The sequence below is a fragment of the Balaenoptera acutorostrata genome, chromosome 7, assembly GCF_949987535.1.
Source record: "Balaenoptera acutorostrata chromosome 7, mBalAcu1.1, whole genome shotgun sequence".
NCBI classification, from domain to species: domain Eukaryota; kingdom Metazoa; phylum Chordata; class Mammalia; order Artiodactyla; family Balaenopteridae; genus Balaenoptera; species Balaenoptera acutorostrata.
The window spans coordinates 21,533,340-21,560,899 of NC_080070.1; the positions used below are offsets into that span (position 1 = coordinate 21,533,340).

Genomic DNA, 27,560 nt, shown 5'->3' on the forward strand with positions numbered 1-27,560 from the left:
GGTATTTCCTTTTTGTATTATTACTTTGCTCTCTCCATAAACCAGCCCATCGTAGATCACGTTAATGGCATAAACTTGGGGAACAGCAAAGAAAATATATGGTGCATTGCATTTTTGTACTGGGCACCATGGGTCTGAGAAGGTGAGTGTAAATTTTGGGGGTTGGTTGCGGCTACGGCTGACTTGTCTTTGGAATTGATGGGGGCTGAGGTGACATGGGGGGAGGGGTGACCTGCAATTTACTTATTCCTTAGCTGCCCCTCTGTGCTGCCCCTACCCGGTTCCCCCCGCCCCAGAGCTTCACATCCCCCCAACCTTGCGGTAACAACTGAGAGAATTAGAGTCCTCATCTTGTAAACACACTAGGGACTGTAAATCCACAGCCCACCACCCCCTCCCGAGGATACACCAGACCTGAAGGCAGCTTTTCCTCTCCCAGCTGGGCAGCATTCTTTATGTCGTGTTCAATTATTTAAATATGCAATGAAACCTCTGTATAAAGCAGCCACCGACATGCTGGACGTGGTAGACGGAAAGGCATCTTTTTTGCTCTCATATGTTGATGCTCCCCCTGCAATTAGCGGTGCTATCTTTACTTCTGTGTGCATTTCAGCAGAAACCAGAATATGCACAGGGCTAGACGATGGACCTGGAGCTCGCTGGAGCCACTTCCTGAAAGCCAAGGCATTTAAAGATCTTGTTGCACCTCAAGCCACCCTTCTCCCCAACCTCAGCCCATTCTCAGGACTGCAGAACATAGCCACGGGCAAAACGGACTCCAAGCGAATCTGGTTCTTATTGTATGCATTTGTCTCCAAATAATTTTGCTAAATGCAGGTGTTTTCTACCCTCCAAGAGCTGGCCCTTTCAAATGATTGTTCAGAGAAATATCTTCCTTGAAAAGAGAAAGGCAGTATGTTTTTAAGGAATTCTGTAAGGGGGCTAGATCATCATCTGGGGACAAAAGTCAGTAAGATGATGGTGAGAGTGTTTTGCTCATGGTCACTGTGGGAACTGAGATAACTGGTGTGCTTAATTTCTTTCTCATGGACATGGTGGTGATCATATGTGTTGTGCTATGAAACAAGATAGCACGTGGCAAAATATGTGTAAGGTGATGGAGGTGGTGGGATGTGCACTGCTTTGAAACTTTGTACCCCTTGCACCGTGTTAATTGTGTTAGCTAGAATAACAGTATCACGTACTACCTATCAGAGCAATACCCACCTGTATGACTATGCCAGGTCATAATATACCAGTTATTAAAATACTTCCCTCCTGGTAGGTAAATGGCTCTTTCAGGAGACCAACCTACCCTGCAAAGACCCCCACCTCCTCCAGCATGCAGTGGTCGATATTTTGAATACCACGCTTTGAGCTAGTTTAGCAGGCATTGTTTACCCCCATTTTAAAGATGGGAAAACTGAGCCTCAGAAAGGTTATATGAGGATGTGTCCCAGGTCATCTACTGGGTTAATATTAGAATTGGGACCATAAAATTCGTGGAATCCAAACCAGCCTCTTCATTTTATGGATGAGGAGACTCAGAGGGTTTGGGGACGTGCCCAAGGCCACGTGGCTGGCTGGCGAAGGTCCTGTCTCAGAGCACGCGGAACCTTCCAGAAGAGGGGACTGCCATTAGATGAGCAGTGAACAGAACTGGGACCTCCCTAGCCATTCCTGTTGTGTTGGGGCACTCAGAGCTGTTGAAATTGTTGGGCTCTGAAGCTTCCAAGGGGTGGATAGGCTAGACCATGAGAATTGATGGGTGTTCATGGAAAAGCACACAGAGGCGGGGGCAGGGGAGACGGATCTCTGGGAAATGAGGTAGGAAAAGGGAGTAGCTGAGGGACCAGGTGCAGCCTGAGCCAAGGGGGAAGGACGAGGAAAGAACAAATGTTTTTTGAGCACTTGCTCCCTCTGTGCCAGATGCGTTATACATGGTAGTTCATGGGCTCCCCCCAAATGACCCTGTAGAGGATGAGTTTTTAATCCCCGTTCGTAGTGAAGCCGAGCAATATTTAGAGTCCTTTCAAGACTCAAATTAGCAGGAGGAAGATGGACTTGCACTTACACGTATGGGATTCCCAAATCAGGTTCTTTCTAGTTAAGAAAGTGCAAAGGTGAGGACCGCGGCCGAAGCGCTGGGAAACAGGGACTCAAAGAGTCATGGAGAAACGTGGAAGTCACTCTGAAATTTCCTGCAAGCATCAGACTCAGAGGTGGTTTTGTACCTGGGATCTCAGCGTGAGGCTGGGCAGGGTCTGGAGAGATGGGGTGAGAGGAGGGGGCAGCACGGTGGCAATGGTCCCTTTATGCCTTGTTGTCTAGGGGAAAATTGCCATTTTACATTTCAATTAGGAGGGACACTGGGGTCAGTCAGCAGCGCCACCAGAGGAAAATGGGCCCAGCCCAGCCCTGGGCCTCTCCAATTTTTATTAATGAACTTAGTCTCAGAGTGGCCAACCTTTTTATATGCAAACTAGGCCATTATGGGGCCACTGGCAATCAGGACTCACTAGAGAACTCATAACAAGCCTCAGTGAGAATCTTACAGGGGAAGAGAGAGAGGCTTAGCTTCCATCCTGGACCAGAATCGGTCCAGCCCCCAGGCGAGGTTCCAGCTCACCACAGGAGGGTTTCGAAGCCCCCTGGCCCCCAGCTCCTCTCTGGGAAATCCTGGCCCACCATCCCATCCTAAGGTGGTCCTACTGCCAGTAGGAACTTGCCTCTTTCATTAAGAGGAGGAAAGATGGCGGGTTGGCATGGGAATTCTTCAGCTGCCAGCACATCTGTTGACACTGAACCAATATTTTTCCTCTACCTGGCTTGGTTTCTCCTTTGCAAAGTAGAAGGGATCCTTGGGTTGGTTCAGAGGACTCTCAGATTCAGACACCCTCAGTGTAGCATTCTTGAGCTGCCGTGTTTTCCTGTGGGACTTGGGGATGAGAGACCCCAGCTCTTCTGCTCTTACCCGCAATGCAACCCTGGACGCAGCTCGTAGGAGAAGGCAAGGTCAGGCTGTGCGTGCTTTAGGAGAGGGACAGCTGCCAGGTCCTCGGGTGGAGGGAAGAGCGGGGTCAGGACTGGCCCGGCCCCTCTGGCTCACAGCTCCCCGCTTGTCATCCGTCTTCTCTCCTGAGTCCCCAACATCACACACCCCCCGCTCCAGCCCGAGCTTCGTCCTTTTCACAAAATCGCTCTTGTCTTCTGTGTGTCCCGAGTTCTCATCTTGACGGAGCAGGGGGATGAGATGGCAGCAGAGGCAAGGGCACAGGATGGAACTATAAGCTTCTCGCTCCACGTGGGACCTCAAGGTCCCTGGAGACCCACACGATCTAGAGCCTCAAGGCCACAGGCAGGGTTCAGGCCGTGTCCTCTGTCCCTTCCCCCTCCTGCTGGCCTGCCTCCCTGCTGCTCTTCTTTGTTTTATTTATTTTAAACTGCGTCAAAATACACATATCATAAAAGGTACTATCTTAGCCAGTTTGACGTGTACAGTTTAGTGGCAATAACTATATACATTCACGTTGTTGTACAGCTACGACCACCATCCATCTCCAAAACTCTATTCATCTTTCCCAGCTGAAACTCTGCACCCATTAAACACTAATTCCCCCTTCTCTCGTGCTCCAGAAACCACTCTTCTACCTTCTGTCTCTATGAATGTGACTACCCTGGGTACCTCATATGAGTGGAATCGTGTGGTGTTTGTCCTGTAGTGACTGGCGTATTTCACTCAGCATAATGTTTTCAGGATTCACCCATGACTTGGCGTGTGTTTAAATTCTCTTCCTGTTTAAGGCTGAATCATATTCCATTGCATGTATGTATCACATTTTGCTTCTCCATTCATCTGTGATAGCACCTCCGTTGCTTCCACCTTTTGGCTGTTGTGAGTACCGCCGCCCTGAGCATGGGCATCAGGTATCTCTTCGAGACCCCGCTTTCAGTTCTTTTGGATGCAAACTCAGAAGTGGAATTGCTGGGTCTGTTGCTCTAGCCGTTCTTAAGGATAAAGGCATGGATAGCCTGGAGGAGAGGAGGGCATTCATTTAATGGGCCTGGGGTGCTTCCCTAAAGCAAGGCTACAGGGTAATCGGGAAGAACAGAGGTGAGACCACCCAAATCATGGACTCAGGACTGGTTAGAGCTGAATGGGTCCTTGGATGCCACCCAATTGACAGATGAGGCAGCTGAGTCTCAAAGTGGGGATTGATGCGTGATGAGCTCAGGGTTCCACAGCTCGTCAGAAGCTCAGCGGCCCTAGAGCTCTTCTCCCTCCAGCTTTCAGTGACCGAGGGGCTCATGTTTGTTTTCAGACCCGGCGGGGGGTGGGGGGGGAACAGCCACCGGGTGCCTGATTGCCTGGGGCCCCTCCCATCTGCCCTTCCCCTGGCCTCCTTTCTGCCTTACTTTGCTGGGGAAGAGGGCTGAGGTCAGGGGGGCCCCTGAGAGCCAGCAGTGAGCCCACGGGGCAGCGTCCTCACGAAGGATGTGTGAGCCATGCTTTTGTCCGTCGACCTGCCCAGAAGCCGTCTGTCTGGTGGGCATGCCCCAAACAGTGCCACAGGGGGAGGAATCTGGGGCTGGTGGGACCTGCCTGGCCCGGGGCCTCACTCCTGCCCAGGCCAAGGCTCTCTTCCACGCAGCTCCTGCGAATCCAGCCACACACCAGCTCCCACCTCCCAGCAGGGCAGAGCACCATGCTCCTTATTTGACCCCATTCTCCCCCCAGCCCTCCCTAGACAGAGCTGATTGCCCCAGCGAAAAGGGGCCCAGTGATCATTTCCTCCATGCCCGAATGTGTTCAGGGGCCCCCCCTGGCTCGGGGGTGAACAGCTGGAGGGGACTCAGAGTATATCTGCTCTGTGGGGCATGTTCTTGGGGTCCAGCCATCCCCAGAGCTCAGTCAGAAGCTTCTGGATTTCAAAGGTCTCTCGGGCTCATTTCAGAACATTCCCAAATGCCTTATGGAAGGTCCTCCCACCCCCTCCAGACTCACATTCCAGAGCCTCGGCCGAGGGCTTTGTGTCACTGTGTAGCTGCTCGCTTGGGCACCTCTGTCCCAACTCTTGGCAGCCTGGAACTGAGGCAAAGGGGTCTTCAGCCCAAAGTGGGACAGGACGCCCAGCCAGCAGGGTCAGTCTGCTAGGGGAGGAGGGTGCTGAGAGGGGACCACCGGGAGTCTGGACCAGAGGGTCTGGAGCGCATTGAAAAAGAAGCTGAAGAGGGCAGCGGACGAGCTCTGAGAGGAGGGGCCTCGAGGTGGTGACGCCGGGACCCGGGTTGCTCAGTCTCACTGCCTCCTCCACAGTGGTCAGGGGTGGGCAGCAGCGCCGAGGGCCGTGCGTGGGGAGTCCTGGGGAGGGTGGAGTCTGAGAACATCTGGGTGACACCAGGGGCTCCCGCACCTTCGGCTTCCCGCTGCCCAACCTGAGCCTCGCTGTCTGTCCCCAGGACTGCCCGCAGCTGCTGCGAGTGGACAAGATCCTGGTGCCCGTGGAGGTGATCAAGCCCATCACTCTCAAGGCCAAGAACCTCCCCCAGCCGCAGTCGGGGCAGCGCGGGTACGAGTGCATCCTCAGCATCCAGGGCAGCGAGCAGAGGGTGCCCGCCCTGCGCTTCAACAGCTCCAGCGTGCAGTGCCAGAACACCTCTGTGAGTGCCCGCCCCGTGTCCCCACCCGCCGGGGCACTCTCGTAGGGTCAGATCAGCTCCGCTCGGCAGGACTGCCCCAAACACCCACAGAACCGCTCAGCTCCCCCCGACAACTGCTTCCTCTAACCCTGCCAGCCCAGCCAAGTCCACCAAGTGCCCGCCTGTAGGTGTGGCCCTGTCGTGGTGACCCAACAGGGGCTGCGGTGCGAGGGGCTCTGGGGCCCGCCTTGGGGCTGCTGAGCGCTCTTTGTGGGCAGATGTGTTTACAGGGCGTGCCCGTCCTCCTTCCTGAGGGCAGCTCTGGAAACCCTGGGTCCTGACTTCCTACCAGGGCTGACCTGGGGGCCTCATCTGAGCCCACAAAGGCGCACCTCGGCCTGTACAGCCACACAGAGGCTGTTTCCCAGCACACGAGGCTTCTGAGACAGACCAGCACCCGCAAAAGGAGCTTTGGAACAAGAAGGAGCCCCTCGGGGCTGTGCTGTGTAGATCCACACAAACCCTGCCCAGTATTTAGAAATCCAGGTTGGGTCCATGCTGGACCCACAATGGGTCAGCAGCCCCCTGCTGCCAATGGCCTTCGGCTGATCCCTGGTCACCACTCAGTGTGCCCTAACAGTGCCCCACCTGCCTGCCAGCTCCCCCGCTGGCCCTGTGGCCTTTCCAGCCCCGGCTCTGCTCTCCCTCGTTCTCTCTTTCTGGGCTATTTCTGTGCACCCAGATGCTCAGAGACTAACAGACTTCAAGACTCGTAACATTTTCAAGCTATGTGAAACCCACATTCTCCTTCACTGTACAGAGGAGAAACTGGAGGCCCAGAAGTAGGGGCAGGATTGGGTTTGTGGGGCTGAGAATTATATAATTTGGGGGACCTTCTTTAAGAATGAAATACATCAATACAAATGATATATGCAGGCAGGCCTCAGGAAGGGCCATGTGGGTGAGTGCAGGGCCCTGAAGCTGACCCTGAGTCTCCATTGACTTCCAGGGTAACCCGCCCTTGCCCAGAGGGTAAGTGACATGCTCAAGGTCACACAGTTCATGAGTGGCAGGGTCAGGCCTGGGTCTGGGGTCTCCTCCTATACCACACTGCCTGCCGTTCATCCCTGTCATTGCTTCTGGGTACGTATAGGCGGTGACTGTATTTGGAGATGTGATGTGGGATCAGGAGAGTCCCGGAGAAAGTTCTTCCTGGGAACACCCCACTCTTCCTGCAGGAAGCAATCTAGGGGTAAATGGAGCTCAGAGAGGCCCACATGCTGGCCCAGGGTTGCTCAGCATTACAAGAACTGAGCTGGTGGCTGACCTCCCAACCTCTGAAACCCCAGATGTGTCCCCACCCCTCCCATGTCCACATCTCCCCCCTCCACTGGTGGCCAGGCTGTGTTGCAGATTTCTGTAGCACCCCACATTAAACCTGCAAGCAAAAGGGATATTAAACACCTCCTGCTTCCTCGTGAATCCTGAGACCAAGCAAACCAGCCCCAAGAGTCTGACTCAAATGATTCTCCCCCAGATAAGGTAGTCTCGCAGGAAGAGTAAGCGTGAGTCCCACATCTGACTCAGCAGAAGGCTTGTAGGGATTTCAGGCCTCGGGAAGAACAGCCTCGTTTCCTCAGAGAAGCTGCCCCAGGGATCCAGGCCTCAGAGGTGTCAGGAGGGAGGACGGAGTCTGCGGCTTCTGAGTTCCCCCAGGAGAGGGGTGGGGACATCACGGGCCTTGTGCCTCGGCTGACTGTTGAATAGAGGAAGGTACCCCAGGTAACAGCTGGGCAGGTGAGGGCCAGGTCTCCTCCTCTGTGGTGCCCCCTCGGGGAGCCTAGTGCTGGCACCCTGGTTGGCACCAGTGGGACAGGGAAAGGCACTGCTGACTCCCAGCATGGGCGTCTGCTGGTCTGATGTTGAATTCTCAGGATCTAAGAAATCACAGGTCACACAGCTCCTTGTGTGGGAATTTCACATCCTGGAGCCTGATGTCCCAGGGCATGATGGTCAAATCTGCTTCCGGTCCCTGGAGGCCCCAGGCCCTGGACAAGGGTCCACGGGGTCCTGCCCAATCAGTCAACCTCCAGGGTACATGGGCTTGGGTACCTCCAGATCTGCTTCCAGGAGATTAGAGACACCAAAACCATGGTGGAAACATGACATTGGGGCTAGAAACCTGGAGCCCAAGGCTCTGACTGCCAAGGAGAGGACGTGACTTCTAAGCTCCCTGCCTGCACCCTGCTCTCCCCTGAGGAGTGGAGGGGGGCTTGCACTGAACTCTGGCCCCCGGACTTGGGGATCCCCCAGAGACCTCCCCACCCTCATGGACAGTTCTCAGTGCCTCCAGGGCCCTGCTTCCAAAGCAACTCAGCCAGCTCAGTCTACTCTGCCTGCCTGCATTTTTCACTTCAATACCCTAGTAAGAAAGGTGATGGGAATGTTTGTTTCTCTACCATTTTAAAGTCTTAGAAACTGAGGCAACAGGAGGTGCACCCCACAAAGGGTAGGTTCCAGGAGGGTCCCCTTTGCCTACCAGGACCTGCTGGAATCACACAGTTCAGGAGGGCTCAGCTCTGACCTCCCAAGAGCCTCTCTTTTCAGGGAGTCAGTGGGATCCCAGTTGAAATGCTGTTCGGGCCAGGGTGCTGCTTGCTGTCAAGTGACTTCCTTAAAAAAATTTTGGGGTCATAATCAGGGGCAAGCCTCCCTTACCATAGTTATGGAAAACAACCAACATACCATCAGGGCAGGAATAGACCTGAGAGAATATTTACTTGATCCTGTGACTGCGCTGGGGGCGGGCGAGTCTCTCTAAAGCCCAGAGAGGGCAAGTGACCAGCGCCAGGTCACACAGCAAGTAAGTAGCAAATTCAGAACTTTAACCCAGTTTCATAACACACCCCCTAATCAAAGGTTAGGCCAAAACCAGCAACTGAGCACTTTATAGCAGGGTCTGATCTGCCACAGAGAGGATCGTGGAAGAAGAGTTACTGTTGTTTCATTTCCTAAATGACCTCTCTGGAATGGGGGGAGGAGGAGAGAAGGATCCAAAGAGAAATCAACCCCGCCCCCCCCACCCTTGATTTTTGATGGCAGAGGAGGTCTCAGAGGAGAGCAGAGAAGGAAAAGAGAGACACAGGAGCATTCTGCATGGGGTGACACAGGGCTGGGTGGACAGGCAGGTCACTTCCAGCCCCCTATTTGGGGACAGGCCCTGGGCCAGTCACTGTAGCCCTCGGGGGCCTGTTGGCAGAGAACAGGGCAGCTCACAGGCAGCAGTTGGAGGAGGGTTAGGAGCAACTGTGGGTATCATGGCCTCCTTTAGACAGAGGCTCCGGGAGATGTCAAGTGCTGCTAATAATAGTGCCCAGTCCCGCCCCTCAGTCACTGGCAATCACGGGCGTCAGTGGGCCGCAGGGGGCAGCCGGCCGGCTGCAGTGCCGGCCATGATGCCCTAGGGCTCTAGGCCCATCTTCCACCGACCCACGGTGGCCCCATGGTTTCTCGTGGTGCCCCAATTTACTGCGTGCAAAACAAGGACAGGGAGACCGATAAGGAGTAAATTTTCCCCCTTCCCGCTTTACTGGAACACAGCTGGGAATGGGTCTGCTGAGCCTCTGGGGTCCTGGAGATGGACACAGCATACACTGGTGTCTTACGTTGGTGATAGAATGATAGAACTTTGCAGCAAAATATCTCAGACAAGGGAATGGTTGGAGGGAAGAACGTCCAAATTATACAGAGGTCTTCTCTTTGCTCTAGAAGGTAGGGAAACTGAGGTTCACTCTTTCCCCAGGTGATGAGCAACGTTGTCCAAGAGCTGGGCCACGATGAGCCAGACCTTGACTGAGACACTTAACCTCCTGGCCCATAGGAGCCTGAAACACTCTTCCCCCAGCTCTGGGCTTTGTGCGGATTAACTGCCCACTGATCACAGAGAGCTATATAAATGCTAAGTGGAGCAGAGGTGGGGAGTGGTCGGGGGATGCGCGCCAGTGGTCCAGGGTCCCCAGCAGTCTGCCCCTCCCCCTGCAGGATGCAGGTCAAGGGGGAGAGAGGGCATCTCCAGGAAGGAGCGTGACCTCCCTAGAGGCCAAGGGGTTGGTGGGGGAACACCGGGGTTAATGATTTCTGTAATATTTTAGAATTGAGATCTCAGGAATGGGGAGGAGAAAGAGGAAGCAATGCCCAGCATATTTGATCCTTAAAGCCTTCTTTATTTTTCCTTCAAAAAGAAAATGCATGCACACACCGCACATCCGAACACATAAGTGTTCTCATATGCATCCGTCTCCATATGTACCAAGTGTCTGGCGCAGAAACACTCAATAAGTGCTGCTATTATTATTCCACATAAACATAAACACAGGGAACACAGGTATATTTTTGCACCGCATCCCCAAGTGTACACACATAGATTCAAATACACAATAATATTTGGGTGCTCATTCTCTGCAACAGGCACTGTGCCCAGAGCATTGGATGGTTTTCTGGACCCCCCCAACAATCCCGTGAGGTACGCACTGCGTGTAATTCCCACTTTACACGTGGGGAGTCTGAGATTCGGATCCTCTGCCCACATTCACACAGCCGGTCACTGCGGAGCCCCTACACGGCGGTACACGTGTGTGCCCGTGTGTGCTCACATGCACACGCACATCTGAATGCATAGATCCTACGGATGTGCACAGACCTCTTCTCACTTCAGCACGCACGCAAAGACATTCATGCACGCAGAAACTCCCATGCATACGTGGGCGGTGTGTCTTGCCTTGCTCTCTGGGGGATCTCAGGTCCTTCCTGAGAGGGGCCTGAAGGTTCTCTTGATCTTCGGCCAACACGCCCCTGGTCGCTGCCTGCTGCTTCCACTTTGTGTCCTGGACAGACCCAGACCCGAGAGGCAGGAGCCTGGCTTCGATGCCGATTTAGGCACCACCAGCATCCCTCCTAGAGGTCGGAGCAGCCTGACACTGGCCCTTGCCACCTTTCCCCCACTGGGGCCTTGGAGGAAGGGGACGGGAAGGATGGGGGCAGTGGAGCTTGGCTAGAGGAGGAAATGGGAAGGGGCGTCTGGAAAGGGCTCTCCCCCCGCCCCCCCTACACACTTCCCCCTTGGCTGTCCTCTGTCTCCCTGCTGCTAGCAGATGGCAAGGAGCAGCGATTCTCTAACTTTAGCAGCACCAGACTCAGAGTACCTAATTGGAAATGCTCCCGTCTCCAGAGATTCCAATTCGGCAGGTCTGGGTGGGGCCCTGGAATCTGCATTTAGTAGACCTCATCCCACCCCCATGACTCTGATGAAGGTGGTCCATAGACCACCATGAGAGGGGAAGAGGTTTTTTTTTGAGAAAACTCACGACGACTTGGAACAACCCACCCAGACGCAAAAAACTTAATCTTTGGGGAGTTGGCTACTGGGCTATGTGGCGAAAAGCTTATGAGTCCCCAGCTGAGTTATGGGATGATCAAAAAAAATTCTCCAGTGTTGTTTCTGCAGGGGTAGGGAGCTTTGCTTCGTTCTATGGCTCAGCCCAGACCCTGGCCTTGGCCCAGGTGTCAAAGATCTCAAGGGCGATTATACGAGAGTGTGGATGGTGCAAGGCAAACCACCGCCACCGTGGGACAAACACCGCGTGTGGCTTCCTGGCCAGGGCGTCATCACCAGGGAGTTAGTGAAAAATTCTGGTGTGCTAGGTTAGAGCCCGAAGAAGGCTGGACACACACCCTACTTATGTTTCTGTAGGAGGACAGCGTCACAGCATGCTCATGATGGGGCACGTTCTGTCACTCAGGAATATAGGGCAATTTCCCAGGTTAAGATGACAACATCTCCTTTAGAAGCCCCTACGGATAAGCTACAGAGGCAGAGGCCCTGAGACCCTCCACAGCCGGGGCATTCCCGAGTTCCTGTGCTGCCCTCCCCTCAGTGAAGCAGGGAACATCCGCGGCCTGACACAACAGCCGCGAACATCCCCACGGCCCAGCCCCACCGAACTTAAACTCTGCATTAAAAGAGCCCACTGGCTCTGCAGACACAACTTCAGACCTAGTCTCCTGGACTGAACTCTTCCAACAAATCGCCCATCCTCAGCCCCTCCTCCACAGAAAACCTGTCTCAGCTCTGCTCCTCCATCCCACCCGCTGTGGTGGGCAGAATCTAGTGGAATAATGAGAAAATCATCAGGTAGGGATTGGAAAAGCTGCCCAGGGCAGGTTCCAAGCTCCTGCTGCCTGCCCTCCTTCCCCAGGGATAGAGAATGCCTGCTGTCAGAAGGCAGATGGGGGCTGGCCTACTGGGGGCTGCCTGAGGGGTACCTCCCACTTCACCCCCTCCCCCCCTTAGCACCACAGCCCCATGGGATGGACCCAGCTGGGTGGAACATTAGAGGAGAGCTCGGCAGGGAAGCAGGGCCCAGAGGCCTAGAGGCAGCTCCCTGCCGCCCCACCATGGGCAGCCGTGGAGCTGGGGCCCCTGCTCTGTCTTGGAGCCTCCGGAGTCTTGACCCAGATTCCCAGGTTTGTGCCCTAGGGTGACCTCAGGATTTCCCACCTCACCTCTGAGCTCTCACCCAGTCCTCTCCTCTGCTAACCCTCAGCCTCTCATCCCCTGAAGGGTGCCGCTCCTCCATTGTTTCCCCTTTGCAACCACTGTCCCTGCCTGCAAATTGATCAGGCTTGGCCAGGTCTCTGGTAAAGCACCCACCTCCCCTGAACATGTCCTAGAAATTAAAGCTCCCAAATCACATCGAGGACTGGCAGGTTCCCCTGGGCAGCCAGGGCGGGGGCAGATTCCTCTCTCACTAACTTCCAGGGGAGAGCCCAGCTGGCAGGAACAGGCCTCCGCAGAAGGTGGCCAAGCCACTTGCGCAGAGCTGCTCTGTGAACCCACATTCCAAATGGGTGTCCCCCCAGGCCTGGCATCTCCCCGCCTTAGCTTCTTGACCCCCTGTTCTGGTCCCCTGAGATGTGCGTGCCCACCCTGCCCACCCGTGCTTATGTGTGCTCACACACACATGCACTCACAGTCTTGGCCTGCCTTTGACCCTGTGCACTCTTGCGGACACCAGGCCGAACATTGGGCCCTCCCTAGAAATCTCTGTGACCCAGCTTTCTCCTTTCCTTCCGGTCCCGGCTGCAGTATTCCTACGAAGGGATGGAGATCAACAACCTGCCGGTGAAGCTGACGGTCGTGTGGAACGGGCACTTCAACATTGATAACCCAGCTCAGAATAAAGGTGCGGAAGGAGGGCCCGGGGAGGCAGGGGGAGGGAGGGGCAGCTCCCCCAATATTGGTGGGCAGTGCCATTCCGTCCCCCACCCAAGCCAAGCCCGCTCTCCGCGCCTCTCCAGCACCCTCACTGCTCTGTGACTGCTCGGTGCAGGGGGATGGCTCCTGGGAGTACAGTGGAGGGGGCAGAGCGGGCTGGAAGGAGGGCCCCAGGGAGGCGGGGGAGGGAGGGGCAGCTCCCATTGGTGGGCAGTGCCATTCCGTCCCCCACCCAAGCCAAGCCCGCTCTCCGCGCCTCTCCAGCGCCCTCACTGCTCTGTGACCGCTCGGTGCAGGGGGATGGCTCCTGGGAGTACAGTGGAGGGGGCAGAGCGGGCTGGAAGGAGGGCCCCAGAGACTGAGGGAGACTCCGCCTCCCAGCCGCGATCCTCCGCTCAGGCTTCCCCTGCATCCGAAGGGCGGGGGGTGGGGGACAAGGCTGCCTCACGTCCCATCATCCAGGCCGGCCCTGCCCTCCTGCTCCGCAGTCCCGGGCCCCTCCCAGCCCCCTGCCCCACCTCCAAGCCCCCCTTGCCCTTTGCCCACAGTTCACCTCTATAAGTGCGGCGCCATGCGTGAGAGCTGCGGGCTGTGCCTCAAGGCGGACCCGGACTTCGAATGCGGCTGGTGCCAGGGCCAGGGCCAGTGTACCCTCCGGCAGCACTGCCCCATCCACGAGAGCCACTGGCTGGAGCTGTCGGGCTCCAACAGCAAGTGCACGAATCCCCGCATCACCGAGGTGAGCCGTGGGCCGCTGGGCCCGCTCTGGGCCGCTGAGCCCTGTCCTGCCACGGGCGGGGCCCTGGGAGCCACGGCTGGCGTGGTGTCCGTCACCCCCGTGACCACCAGGTGCCCCGCTGGCTGCGGGCATCCTCGTTTCCCTGCAAATCCGTAGCGGCTTTAGGCTTGGCTCAGGGGCCCTTCCTTCATCAAGGGAGGTCGAGAGCAGAGAGGGTTCGACTGCCCTATGGAGTCTCCATGTGAGCTGCGTCCAAAAGGACTCGCGGTCCTCGACACCCCTTCCTTGTCTCCAAGAGTCCTGGTGGCAAGGCCATGAAGCTCCATCAGCTGCAGCCTCATTAAGCAGTCAGCCTGTGAGTGAGGCTGCCTGGGGGTCAAGGGCGTGGAGCCCAGCCCCGGAGAGGTGGAGCAGGTCAAAGTGGAGAGGCCTCGGGACTCACACGAAGCCAGACCTAAGCTGTAAAATGGCAGAAACGGACCAGGAGCGCAGTTCGGGAGGACAGAGGGGACACGGGCCGTGGAACAAGGAGCCGTGAGGGGCAGGGCAGGGCTAAAGATGCAGACAGGGGGATCACAGAGAACAACGTTTGAATCCCAGCTCCATTTGCTAATCCCAAGTAATTGTTGGGTCCCCTGGGACTACTTCATCTCTATCCCCAGGCCTCAGCTTCCCCACCCGTGCCCTGGGTCGAAGCGTCCACCTCACAGGGGAGTGACAGGGATTACATGAGCAAATCCATGCAAGATGCCTGGCTGCAGGCCCAGCCCGTGGGGATCTCACCACCCTCCTCCTCCTCGTTCATCACTGACATTGTTAAAATCATTTTTCAATCGCGTGTCTAAGCCCATCACTGCCCTGGTGTCTTCACCTCCACACTCCCGGCACGAAGACTCTCTAAGGTACCCCGCACCCAGGCTGGAATCCCTTGCTCCTCTCATAAAATAAGGGAAAGACGTGCATGTCTCAGCTACAGGACGGTGTCTGACACATCTGCACCTGTGGCCCAGCACTTAGCTCATTGTAGGTGCTCGGTGCCTCTTTGCCATGGTTGATGCTGATGATAATAACGCCACGGGGGGACAGGGGGAAGAAGACGAGAAGGAAGCTCAGTCTGTCCGTCTGTAGTGAGGGGACACTGGGCATCCAGCTCTGTGCAGTTTCACAAACACCCATATCTGATACCCTTACAACGGCGGGCACAATCACAGGCCGAACATTTGTGTGGTGCTTCAGAGTTTGTGAAATATCCTCACATCCCTCACTTCATCCGGCCTCACAACAACCCTGCTGTGTGGTTTCCTAGGGCTGCTGCAATGAAGTGCCGTAAACAACAGAAGTGTATTGTCTCAGTTCTGGAGGCTGGAAGTTGAGATCAAGGTGTTGCAGGGTTGGTTCCTTCTAATGGCTGTGAGGGACGGGTCTGTTCCAGGCCTCTCTCCTTGGCTTGTAGGTGGCTGTCTTCTTCCTGTGCCTCTTCTTATTGACTTCCTGCCATGTGTGTCTCTGCAAATTTCCTCTTTTTATGAGGACATCAGTCCTATTGGATTAGGACCCACCTGAATGACCCCATTTTGACTTGACTACCTCTATAAAGACCCTTTCTCCAAAGAAGGTCACAATTCTGAGGTGCTGGGGTTTAGGACTTCAACATATGGATTTAGGGGGACACAGTTCAACCCATGATGCCTGCCAAGGCCAAGGTTATTATCACCCTTTCCCACATGAAAAGACCGATGCTCAGATTTACTCTGACCAAAGTGTAAATCAGGGGGCCCTGAAGGCCAAGTCTCTTGATTACTGGATTGCTGTCCTCTGCCACCACAAAGGCGAACACACCCATACATTTCCCTCGACCCTCCCTCACAAACGCTGCACGCCCACCCACCGGGGACGTGTAAAGGCAGGAAGGAGCTCGACTTGTGAGTAAGCAGCTTCCTCCGGCAAAGCAGCCTCTCGGGCGTGGCCCTCTAGATGTGCCCCCCGCTTTGGCACCTTCACCCTCCACATTCCTGGTTTTCCAGATGCCGAGAGCTTCATTCAGCCCCGACTTCAGTCTCCTGCATGGGTAGGAATCTCAACAGTGAGTCTCAAACTGGGGAAAGATACTTATGTGTTTTACCTACAGAATTATCTGGAGAAGGAGGGCAGGTGGAGGCCTCTGGCGCCCCATCTGAACGAGGGCCCCCCCTCCTTTCCTGCCGCCCCCCACCCTCAGAGCCCCGTAGCAAGAAGCCATCCCCCAGGGGGCTGCCTCTCAGGACTGCTAATGGTGTGTCTGGTGAAAACGGTGGGACTGGCTTTCTTCTTGGCCTGAGACCAAAAAAAAATCACAGGGAGGAGATGGCAAATGAAACAAACCTCCCTGCCACGGATGCTGTTTACTGGCTCCGTACTGGCATCAGCCCTCCAGGGATCCTGGGGAACCGTGGACTGCGCCAGAGATAAAACTCCCTTTTCAGGACGACAAGCCAGGGCTGGAATATCATGCAGGTGCTGCTGCCAGGTGCCAGTGGCGCTTTGGGGACTAGTTGGGCAGTCCGTCTGGGAAGGACAGGGACTCCCGCTGCCCACCCCCCCCCATCTGTCTGTCTCCCTCACACAGAAACAAGCCTGTGTCTCCAAAGAACCTTTTTTTTTTTTCACTGCAGTGGGAACGTGCATGTGCAAACCCACACACTCATGAACCCTCACACTCACAGATGTGCACACCTGCATATGTGAGAAGCAGGAAGTATCTTGAGCTTTGTAGGTGAACAGCCTGCAAGGCCCGGCAAAGCTGTCGCTCCCTTCCCCGTCTTTCACCCTCCCCCCAGGATGGACCCCCCGACTTGTGACCCTGGGGGGATGGAGAGAGTAGAGAATATTAACAGGTAGCCTATCTGGGCTCCTCCAATTGTGATCCCACTGACGTTGGCCGAGATCCAGGTGCTGATGTTCAGAGACACCAGGAACAGGAAATGGGCCCTTCTCTGGTCCGTCAAATGCCAGGAGAGGCTGGCATGGAACGTCTTCTGCCACTGAGGTCACTGCTGTGGGAGGTCATGGTTAGGTCACGTGAGCTGTGCGGAGCTGCCATCTCAAAGCAGGTCCTTGGTGGCTGAATCCTCACATTCCAGCCATGGGTTTTTAGCATCAACAGTGCTGTCTTAGGAGGGAAAGCCAGTCATTTTGGGCAAGTGTATGAGGGTAAAGTCTAAATTAAACCCAAACAAACCAAGCCAAACAACGAAGGCAGAGGGGCAGTGACGAAGGCTTTTCTAACTCCAGGAAGATGCTTGGGTAGTTGGGGTTTCCAGCACAATTACAGCTCAAGAAGTAAAATACGGTGCCTTCCCTGGAAAGTTCACACAGAGAAAGGAGGCACCGCCATCCCTGCTCTCAGGGACTCAGGATCTGAAGAGGTGGGGGTAGGGGGGTGGCAGGGTGGGGAATCCGACACAAACATTAACTGTGAAAAGAGCACAAAGAAGGTGTCCTGAAATCTCAGTGGAGAGAAACCGAGAGAACATTTGGTGATGGGGAAGTGACTTTTGACAAGGCTCTTGAAAGATGGGTGGATGCCACCGTGTGGAGGGCCGTGTGGGTTGATAGGAGGCTTGTTCATTTTCACTGAAAGTGGAACGAACACGAGCAAATGCTGGAAGGCTTTAATCCCGATTTTCTGTGAATTACCCAGTAACACTGCAGATCACGTTCTCTCTCTTCTTCTGTGAAATGGGAAGAGGAACAGGGGGCTTTAAACCTTGCTCCTAAAACCATACACAAACACAGACTATTCTACCAGAAGCTCCTGCGCATTGACAGTCCCAGACCTGGGTGCCCTCGTGGACTTGGACTCAGCTCAGGGAATGGAGTGGAGATAGGGAAGAGCCCGCAGCCTTTCCCTTGCCCCATCAGCAGTGGGGGATCGCTCTGTCTTGGCGTCTGATTACTGTGCTTCCTCCTTCTAGATAATCCCAGTGACAGGCCCCCGGGAAGGGGGCACCAAGGTCACCATCCGAGGGGAGAACCTGGGCCTGGAGTTCCGGGACATCGCCTCCCATGTCAAGGTGGCCGGCGTGGAGTGCAGCCCTTTGGTAGATGGCTACATCCCTGCGGAACAGTAAGTGGAGGCCGTCTGAGACGTGGGAGGAGCAGGGAAGAGAAGTCCATATAAATAGATGATTGATGTTGACTTACCTTCCCCAATCAACAATAGATGGTCTTAGAACTTATGGACAGAAAAGGAGAATGTCCCTCACGTTCTAGGGTGTGGGGGACTCCTACAACTCCCCAGCCCCTGAACTAGCTAGCTGCCATATTGGGGGAAGTCCGGAAAGGGGAAGGGGAGATGGCTGGGAGAAAAGGGGAAAGTGATCATTACCTCCTTGAGGTGTGAGGATGAGTAGGAGCAAGACAAAGCAAAATCAAAATCTGCAGAAGCGTGAGTTCAGTTCCTTACCCTAACTCCCTCCGCTGTCCCTAACTCCCCACTCCTGTCCTCCCCCAATTACGGAAGGAGCTAATCCTATGCTACCCTCTGTGGAGGCTGAGAATGAACCTTCACACCCACTCTCAGGCCTGTGGGGACTTGGATTGTTTTTCTCCAGCAAAGTCTGCTGGTCCACGGAGAGGACCATTCAACGAGTGACCTTGACCTCTAACCTACATGGCAGGGAAGGTTTGTGAGTCATGTATTACCTTGTAAATAAGTAAATACAATTTTCCAGCCCAGCAAACACAAGCATGAAATAAATATTCACCAGCGCAATAGAATCTATATTCTACTCCCTCTTTGCTGCCCCTCCCGGAGTGAAACCTTGCCACTTGTCCCTGTGTGCATAAGTTACTGACTCTTTGCAAGGTCTCACTTAGGTAGGTGAGTGCGTTTATGCTTGTGCTGGCTGAGGGTTACCCAGATTTTGTGGTTCTGGAACCATCAGTCCTGCCATCCTCAATTCCTCCTTGATTTCCGTCTGGTTCTTCCCAAAACACTCATAGTAGATGAGATGATTGAAGGCTCCAGGCTTGGTAGGACCCATCCTGGTCCATCATCACTTACTTACCCAAAGACCTTTCTGTGGCTCCTTCAACTTTTTGTCCTTCCTAGAACAAAACCAAAGCAGGCTGCTATGGATATATTGTGGTTTGGGGAACTTTAAAACGCCCTACTCTGGACTTGTATAGCCAGATATAAAAAATATTATAAAGCCACATGATTAAATATTGTGATACTTGTTAGATCAGTGGAATAAGATAGAACACCAGAAAAAGAATCTTGATACATAAAAATTTAGTATGTGATAAAGATGACATTTCAAATCAGCAAGGAAAGCAAAGCTCATTCAATAAGTGGTACAATTTCACCCCCTGGAAAAAGTACAATATCAGATTCTTATTTCGTATTATACACCAAAGTAAATTCCAGATGGAGTAAAGAGTTAAGGGTAAAAAATGAAAATGTGAAAGGATTAGAAGAAAATGCAGGTGAGAATTTATTTGATTTCAAGAAAGGGAAGGTGTTCCAGGTATAACTGCAAAAGAAAAAATTATAAAGGAAAAGATTAGGAGATTTGAGTATGTAAGACAAAACTTGTGCACCAAAAACTGTGTGCGAAGTAAAACTATGAATGATAAACTGAGAGTATTGTTATGGCCTGTTACAGTATGCTTTTTCTTAACATTTAAAGAGGTTAGATAAAAGATATAGATAAAAGGCAACTATCACAAAATTAGCAAAGAGCATGAATGTGCAATTCACAGGACAGACCAAGAACTAAAGTCATATAAAAAAAATGTTTAACATCAGTAGTAACCAATGAAATGGGGAACAATTTTTAAAAGTTAATGCCCCCCCAGTGCAGATGAGAGGCATAAGAAATAGCACATTCATACATTCATGTCGGGAGGGTAAATTGGGACGACCTTCCTGGAAGGCAGTTTGGAAATGCAGGTCAAACATCTTTAGCCTGCGCATAATACTTCTAGAACTTTCCCTAAATAAACAGAATGCACAAATATTTATTTGCAAGAATGCTTATTTTGGCCTTATTTGTAACAGTGAAAATGTGGAAGCAATTTGTATATCAAAAAATAGGGAATTAATTAATTTAATAAATTATTGTCTATACATAGGACAGTAAACTACACAACCATTAAATGTGATATGTAGAAGAATCATGACCAGGCATATACTCAAGGTATATTAAGTGAGAACACAGCTTACCAAGCAGAATACAAAGTTTATAATTAATTTTGTAAAAGGAAAACAAGACTGGAAACATGTACACCAATATGTTGACAATGGATACTTCTGGGTGATGCAGTTGGGGTGGGAGAGGAATGTAGGTATGGCAAGTGCTTTTATGTACTTTTTAAAAAACTGAACATGTTTTAATTATGTTATCTGCACAGAAAAGCATATATTTTTGCTAGACTCTCACACAGAACCCGGAAGCCATAAAGTAAAAGAATGAGCAATTGAACCACACAGATAGTTTTAAACTTTCAAGTGGCAAAAGACTTTATAAACCAAGTTGAAAAACAAGTGATCAACTGGGAGAAAATAATTTCAATATTTATTATGGAGAAAAGTTAATTCTCCTAATTCAGAAGCTCCTACAGAAAGATAATCCATCAGCGAAATAAAGAGAGGGCTTCAGGCAAGTCACAGGGAAGGCTATGTAAGATTTAAACACACACACACACATACAAACATGCAACCTCACCAGTAATCAGGGGAATAAAAATGAAAATGAGATCTTTTTTTCCTATTATATTAGAAAAAATTTTAAAGGACTGATAATATCTTGTGTTGGACAAAGAGTGAAGTAATCTCACTCAGTTGCTGTTGATGGAAGTAAAAATTGGGACAGTCCTTCTGGACCATTATTTCCCACTACTATCAAACATTAAAAGCACAAATAATCCTTCTCAGAAATCTATTTTAATAAATATGCAATGCTTAAGGAGGTGTGTAGGTTGGTTCATTTTGCGGGGTTATTTGGAGTAGGAGAAAAATCAGGGTAAGTTAAATGTATAACAATAGGAGGCTGGTTAAATAAATGATGACACAGGCATCGTATGAAATACCATGAAGCTCTTAAAAAGAAGAAAGCGGAGCTGTGTGTACTGTGACATTAGGGAAAGTCCATGCTGTTTTGTTGAGTAAAAAGGGAGGGGTTAAAAATAATGGGTGGTTAAGTTCCACTTTTATTTTTAAAACCATGTATATGTTTCTTTACATATGTATGTTTGTATATAATTGTGTGTGTGTATATATAAACATTTATGTTTATATGCGTGCATAATATCAGACATAAATATATATACACACATGTGGATATATGGGCAAATCTATATATTTGGGCAAGTTGCCAAACTTTTCTGTGCCTCAGTTCTTCATTTATAAAATGGAGATTATATATATTATATATTTGCATAGGTCTAGAGAAAGGTCTGCAAGGATTTATACACCAAAGTTTTGAGAGAGATTAGTGAAGAAAGGCACAATTTATTTTACTGTCACATTTTGATACTGTCTTGCTTTCAAAGGGTATGAACCAATTTTGTAAGTGAAACAATAAAATTTTTTTAAAAGGGGAGAATTTATGACTCTCCCCCACCCTTTCCCCTCCCCCTGGCATGAAAACCCCCTCCCCTGCCAGGCCCCCGGCTGGGGCTGGGAGCAGAAAGCACTGCCTGGGGCAGTCCAAACCTTGGGAGCAAAGAGCTCCTAGGCGAGGACCTGCAAACCTTAGGGCTGCTCCGAGGTCCCTGTCTGATGGCTGTGTGCCCTTGGGTAAGTCACATTTTACCGAGAGCCTCTAAGGAGACCCCTGTAGGTCACACTTCCTCATTTCCTGAGAACCAGGGAGGAGCCCCCGAAGGGAGGAATCAGGTATCTTTCACCTCCTCCTTCCCTGCCCATCCCTGAGATCTTACTACAGAGAAGGAGGCCTGGGTAGGTGTAGGGCCCAGGGGTCACGGCAGGGAGGCCTGTGACCCTCCTGTGACCCGTGGGGGTCTGTCCTCTCCACCCTGCAGGATCGTGTGTGAGATGGGGGAGGCCAAGCCCAGCCAGCACGCCGGCTTCGTGGAGATCTGTGTGGCTGTGTGTCGGCCCGAGTTCATGGCCAGGTCCTCGCAGCTCTATTACTTCATGGTGAGTCCTGGCCACCAACGGCCTGGCCAGGCACAGGCCACAGACCTCTTTACCATGATTGCTGAGCCCTTCTAGACCTCTGTGGGCAAACCCAGGCCAAAGTCGTGGGAGTCCCGTCCTGCGGAGCTTGAGAGCACAGCCTTGGAAGTCGGGAAGACCTGGATTCACATCCTGGCTGGGCTGGGCTGGGCTGGGCTGCAGCTCCAGGGAAGTTGCTTTGGCTCTCGGGCCCCAATGTCCCCTTCTGGCTGAGTGTCAGCGTGACACGGTGGGTGAGAGTGTGGGCTGTGCATGGGGACTCCTGGGATTTGAGCCCTGGCTCTGCCGCTTATTAACTGGGTGGACTTGGGCAAGTTGTTTAATTTTCTGTGCCTCAGTGTCTCCATTTGTAAAATGGGCATGATAATAATAAGCATCTATCCCATGGTGTTATTGTGAAAATTAGATAAAATAGATTTGTCACCTCTAGTGTCACTGCCTTTACGATTTCTATGATTGCCACCATGACTACTGTGCCCTGCCCTTTCCCTGTGTGCTGGCATCCCACCACTTCCATCCCATTATCCCCAGTCAGCCCACCTTCCTCGCTCACCATCGTCCTATCCCTATCTTACTCCCTGTCGCCCCAACACCCTTCCCCACATTTCCCTCCCCACCCCAAGGCCTCTCTGCAGATCTCACCCCTGCCCTCACCTTCCCTCCAGCCTGGACCCTCCCTGGCCCCTGAAAAGGGTACCGGACCAGCCCTGGTGAGGGGTTCTGTGAGCAGGGGCACTTGGGAACCTCCCTGCCTTGTGACGACAGGGACGCTGGAGACGTGAGCACGTCCCCTACTACATACATCGCATCATTGCCAAAACCGTTTTACCATCCAGTGAACTTCTCGGGGTTAACGCCAGATGTGATGAGATCATTTCCTCATGATGCTGAGCTGCTTTTGGAAGCTGGAAACCTGAAATGATGGATTTTATGTCTGGGTATCAAATGCCTGGAAATATGTCACGGAAGCCCATTTTTCTCCTTCCTTCCTTCCTTCCTCCCTCCCTCTTCTTTCATCTGCCTTCCTCCTCTTTCTTCTTCCTCCCTTTAACTGACAACCACGTATCACCTTGCACAATACCTCTCCCTAGGTCATTTGATAAATACTTGCTTAGTTGGTTGCATTTTATAATATAGTTTGATGGGCCTGGCTTGCAGGTGTTACAGTGATGATTCAGACCCCTGCAGCCCCTGCCCCAGGAGGCCCACAGTCCAGAAGGAGAGAGGAGATGGAGGACTTGCACGGGATGTGACTGGGCTGGGGGTGGGGGTGGGGGGTGAACCTGGGAGGGACGTGCCTCAGATGCCCCTCTCTGCCTGGGTCCTGACCTCTGCACTCCTCCCTCTCTACTCTTTGAAAGCTAACCAACCTTATAAACATGGCTGTCACTAAACCCCCACAGGAGCTCACTTAGAGGAACACACACATGTCATGGATTTAGTGGACGTGTGTAGTTTTACGTATTCGTTTAGCATCTGTACTCCCACCTTCTTCGGAAAGGGTTTGGGGGAGTTTCCAAGTTAAGCCCAATATACCTTAAGACAACTAGTGATGAATGTACATATATTTACATAAATGTATATATATATATATATATATATATATATATATATATATATATAGTATAGCATATATATATTTATAAACACAGACATTGTTATTCCAGCAGAGCTGAGATAACGAGAGGGAGAGAGAGACTGAGATGGGTAGACACACGGACAGCGCTCCCCAAGCGGTTGAGAGGTGTGGCGTGGCATACGAAAACTGGGCATGGAATCTGGCTCTGAAATTACCTGGCAGCTGTGGGAAAAGGGCGGACACCGCTGCACGGCCAAAGCAAGCACTGGACTTCCTTGGCCAGTCAGTTACCTGGAAACGTTTCTATCCTGTGGTCTCTTGGCGGTGACAAAGTGAACGCTACCAGGAACGGCCGCTACTTCATTAAGCTGATGTGTCCTTTGGGCCTCGGCCGTCTCCGCTGTGTCTCCAGCCAGGCTTCTTACCTTTGCGACTAATTCAAAGGCCGCCGCCCCCTGGATGTCCTGCCATCACCTCCCATGGTCCACCCGAGCTGTCAGCTCCCGTAAACAGCGCGTCCCCCTCCCTTGCCCATGTCTGCCAGTGGCCTGTCACCCGGGCCCACCATCTTGGTGGCCTGTGGCTCGACTTCCCCTAATTCCTGATGTCAGTCCCTCTATCACCACGTCCTGGAGTCTTACTTTTCCCGTTCCCTTTGCCACTGCAGTGGCCCCCTTAAATCCCTGCCGTTGGTCTGAACCCATTCTAGTCCAGCCACACTGGGGGATACCATTTTCATTATGTCAGCCCGCAGCTCCAGAAGAGCCCAGGGTGCCCACTGCCTCTAGACTTTGTCCAGGTTCCTTGCTGTGTTCTGCCCTGCCTGTCCAATCCTTCCTCAGGCCTCTGAGTGGCCTGACTCCCTTCCCTTCTCTGTCTCCTTCTTCTGTGATACCTGCTCTTGGGCTTAATTCTTATAACACATCTATGTGGTGGACAACCAAAACCTCTTCTGCTCTCAGGGAAGGTCTTGCCTGCATGAGTGTTTCTACCCTGGGAGCAGGATGTGGTTGGATGTAAGGTATTAATGGAAGGTTTCATGGAAGGAGCCAGAAGGAAAGGCAGGATCTGTCTAAGGCAGAATACAGTTTTCCATATGGATCTCGAGTAGCGGGAGGCTGTTCCCGGCATAAGGTGTGACATGGAAGGGCACCAAAAGATGGGAGCAGAAGGGAGTGGGGAGAGGGGGGTTGATGGGGAGGAGGAGAAATTGGAGCAGAAGGGCAGGGAAGGTGCGAGTTGTTGCCGCAAGGCGAAAATGCATTGGTCCGGTGGGTCCCTGGGACTCAGCCTCGTGTTCACTTTTCTATCGGAGGCACTATCCTGGCGATACACATCCGCTTGGGAAGAGCTGCGGGGGGAGAAATGGTGCCACGGACCCCAGTCTCCTCCCAGACCCCAGTTTGCATTAAGGACCTGGTCGTTGAGCAACCCCCCCCCTCACTGCCGACAACAGAGCTCCGAGGGGTTCAGGGTGGGAATGAGGGGCAGAGGTCCCCCGTGAGTCATACCAGGGAGGCAGGAAGGACAGAATGCCCCTCTGTCACATGCCCACCCGCAGTACCTCCGAGCCTTCACTGCCTTCCCACCCTGCTGGGCAGCTGGCAGGTGGCACTCTTGGGACCCCCATGGAAGCCCCTGGCGAGCCCCTTTTCAGGGGTGCCTCTCAGGGCCTGGGGAGCCCCTCCCAGTGCCGAGGTTTGGGTCTGCCTCAGTTTCCCTCCACAAGTCGGGCCAGGCTCTGATGTGTGGGTTTATTCACCCAAAACCCCGACACCAAGGCCCATAGACCGCAGAGCGGCACTCTTGGGCTGTCGCCTGTTCTATCCCTGGAGATCTCTGTAGAGGGAACACTTTCCCCCCCTCTTTGCCTCCATCCAGGGAGGGAGCCAAGGGAAGAGATGGCAAATAATGCCGAATTTGATTTCCCGTGCAGACCCACTGACAAATATTTCTGAAGCAAACCTTGAATAATTAATAGTTTCTCCCAACTTTAAAACATGTCTCCATATCATCCTCTCCCCACCCCCAGAGTAACTCAGCACCCAGCCAGCCCCACACAGGAGGGCCACTGCAAAGCCAGCAGGGTTACTCACTTCTGCCCCTTCCAGGACCCTCACCCCTAGGCTGCCAGGGAGCTTGTTCTCCTTTCCACGTTGCCCCTTACCCCTTAAGTAACTCCCTCACTTTCCCTTTCCTCTCCGGGGAGGTCAGCAGGAGCCAGGTCTGGAAGCTCTCCCTTTACAGACAGTGGGGCAGAGGCACCATCTGTGGGAAGTTAGAACCAGAAAACAGTCAGGCGCCTCTGAGACGACCACTTTCTGATTCTTTGAGATCAGAAAGGGTCAGTGACTTGTGCTGAGTCACACAGCACGGTGTAGGCAAAGCTGAGAAAGGAAGACTCTTGCAGCAGTCTCATCTCCCCCGCCCCAGCGCGGGTCTCGGGTTAAGCCAGAGCCAGCATAAGCCGTTCCTCGGCTTGGCTTGGTGGGTGTCACGGGGGGCTGCCAGGTTCGGGATCTGCAGGGACTGGGTGGGCGGGCCCCGCGAGCGCGCCTGCGCTGGGCGGACGCCGGGCGCAGAGGTCCGCCTATGTTCCCGTGGGTCGCTGCGTGTCCCCACGCGTGTGCCCTGTGCGGGGAGCGGGGCGCGCGCGTGCCAGGCCTTGGGGCTGCAGGCTTCGCTGGGGCTTCTCTTCTCCTCCCCTAGTGTTATCGATCGAGGCCTCTCGGAGAGGAGGTTGCCTGCCCGCTCCGAGGAGCTGAGTGGGTTCAACTTTTGGTGCAGAATTCTTTAAGGGAGTACGAGGAGAGAGAAATCTTCATTTAAATGCAGATACAGGCTTCTCACCTGGGACTGAGGAAAGTTTTTTCCATTAAAATGCTAATGAAAGAACAAACTGAGACTCCAAATCTTCAGCTCACAGATCCTCCCCCATCCCCACCCCCATCCCCAATCTGACTCTTCACTCAATCCACTGACCCTTCTTTGCTTCTCCTCCTGGGTTTCCCTGGGGCTCACACATCTCATTGCTCTGGCCGCTGGGTGCTTTGGTCAACTCTCTGGAGAGGCCTGTGGAAGGGGCAACTTACCTTCCTGAAAGCGACCCTCGCTGGAGACTGGAGAGGTGGTGGAGAACTCCAGCCCTGGAGTCAGTTCTCAGGCCGCTTCTTTGCTCTGTGACCTTGGAAACTTTACTTAACATCTCTGAATCTTGTCTTTAAGATGGGTAATAATGCCTACCTTGTAGAATAGATTGGGCGATTTAAAAAAATGTATATCTCACTATCGATACACATAAAATATAAAGCCTGTCACTTAAAAGGTCACTGCATAGTAGCTAATATTATTATGACTGTTATTAGTGTAGAGGTGCACATGCTCGCCTGTCCCCACAGGCCTCGGTAAACTGAGCCTGCTCTCTGGGAGGCCGCCATGACTAGGGATTCCAGAGGGCGAGTGGAATCCGGGAGTGGGGTGCTGCCTCAGGCCTACCCAGAAGCATCCTCAGGCCAGATCCTTTCCTGCACAGACGCTGACTCTCTCAGACCTGAAGCCCAGCCGGGGGCCCATGTCCGGAGGCACACAGGTGACCATCACGGGCACCAACCTGAACGCGGGCAGCAACGTGGTGGTGATGTTTGGGAAGCAGCCCTGCCTCTTCCACAGGTAACTCACCTCAGGGCAGCCTCCAGGGTTCGCAGCCCAGAGGGTGGGCGGGGCTGACAGGCAGCAGACTTCCGGCTAACCTTCTGGAGGTGCGTCCTCCTCCCTGAAAAAGTGGCCATTCGCTTTGGGAGAGGACGTTCTGGGCATACTTGGCTGTGGCTCAGCCCGGGGACCTGCCAGGCACCCCTTCCTTGGAACGGCCCATCGTGCCGTTGCCCACCATTTAGCTTTGTTGCCCGCATACCACCCACCGTGCAGGACCCTAGGGTTCCACGGGACACAGTTTGGAATCTAGGGCCCCTTCCCCCTGGGTTAGCTCCTGGCCAGCTGCTGCAGAGCCAGCCGGGACTGCCGAGAGCTGGCTGAGGTTGAACCTCCCGGGGCAGCCGACTTTCCCTCCCCTGGTTCCACCATCCAGTCCCAGGAGGGCACGCCGTCCATGAGCCAGGAACCTGGCAGGGGTGAGGGTTGGGAG

At 53.1% G+C, this 27,560-nt stretch overlaps 1 protein-coding gene across 1 annotated transcript in view; it reads left to right on the plus strand.

The window, feature by feature from the left end:
- The window catches only part of PLXNA4 (plexin A4), a 446,153-nt gene that overhangs the window by 358,671 nt on the left and 59,922 nt on the right, over positions 1-27,560 (plus strand). The window contains exons 10-15 of the mRNA XM_007177142.2: positions 5,461-5,661; positions 12,785-12,881; positions 13,462-13,652; positions 17,606-17,757; positions 21,681-21,798; positions 26,949-27,085. Coding sequence (XP_007177204.2) covers positions 5,461-5,661; positions 12,785-12,881; positions 13,462-13,652; positions 17,606-17,757; positions 21,681-21,798; positions 26,949-27,085 — 896 coding nt within the window. The remainder of the gene's footprint in view (positions 1-5,460; positions 5,662-12,784; positions 12,882-13,461; positions 13,653-17,605; positions 17,758-21,680; positions 21,799-26,948; positions 27,086-27,560) is intronic.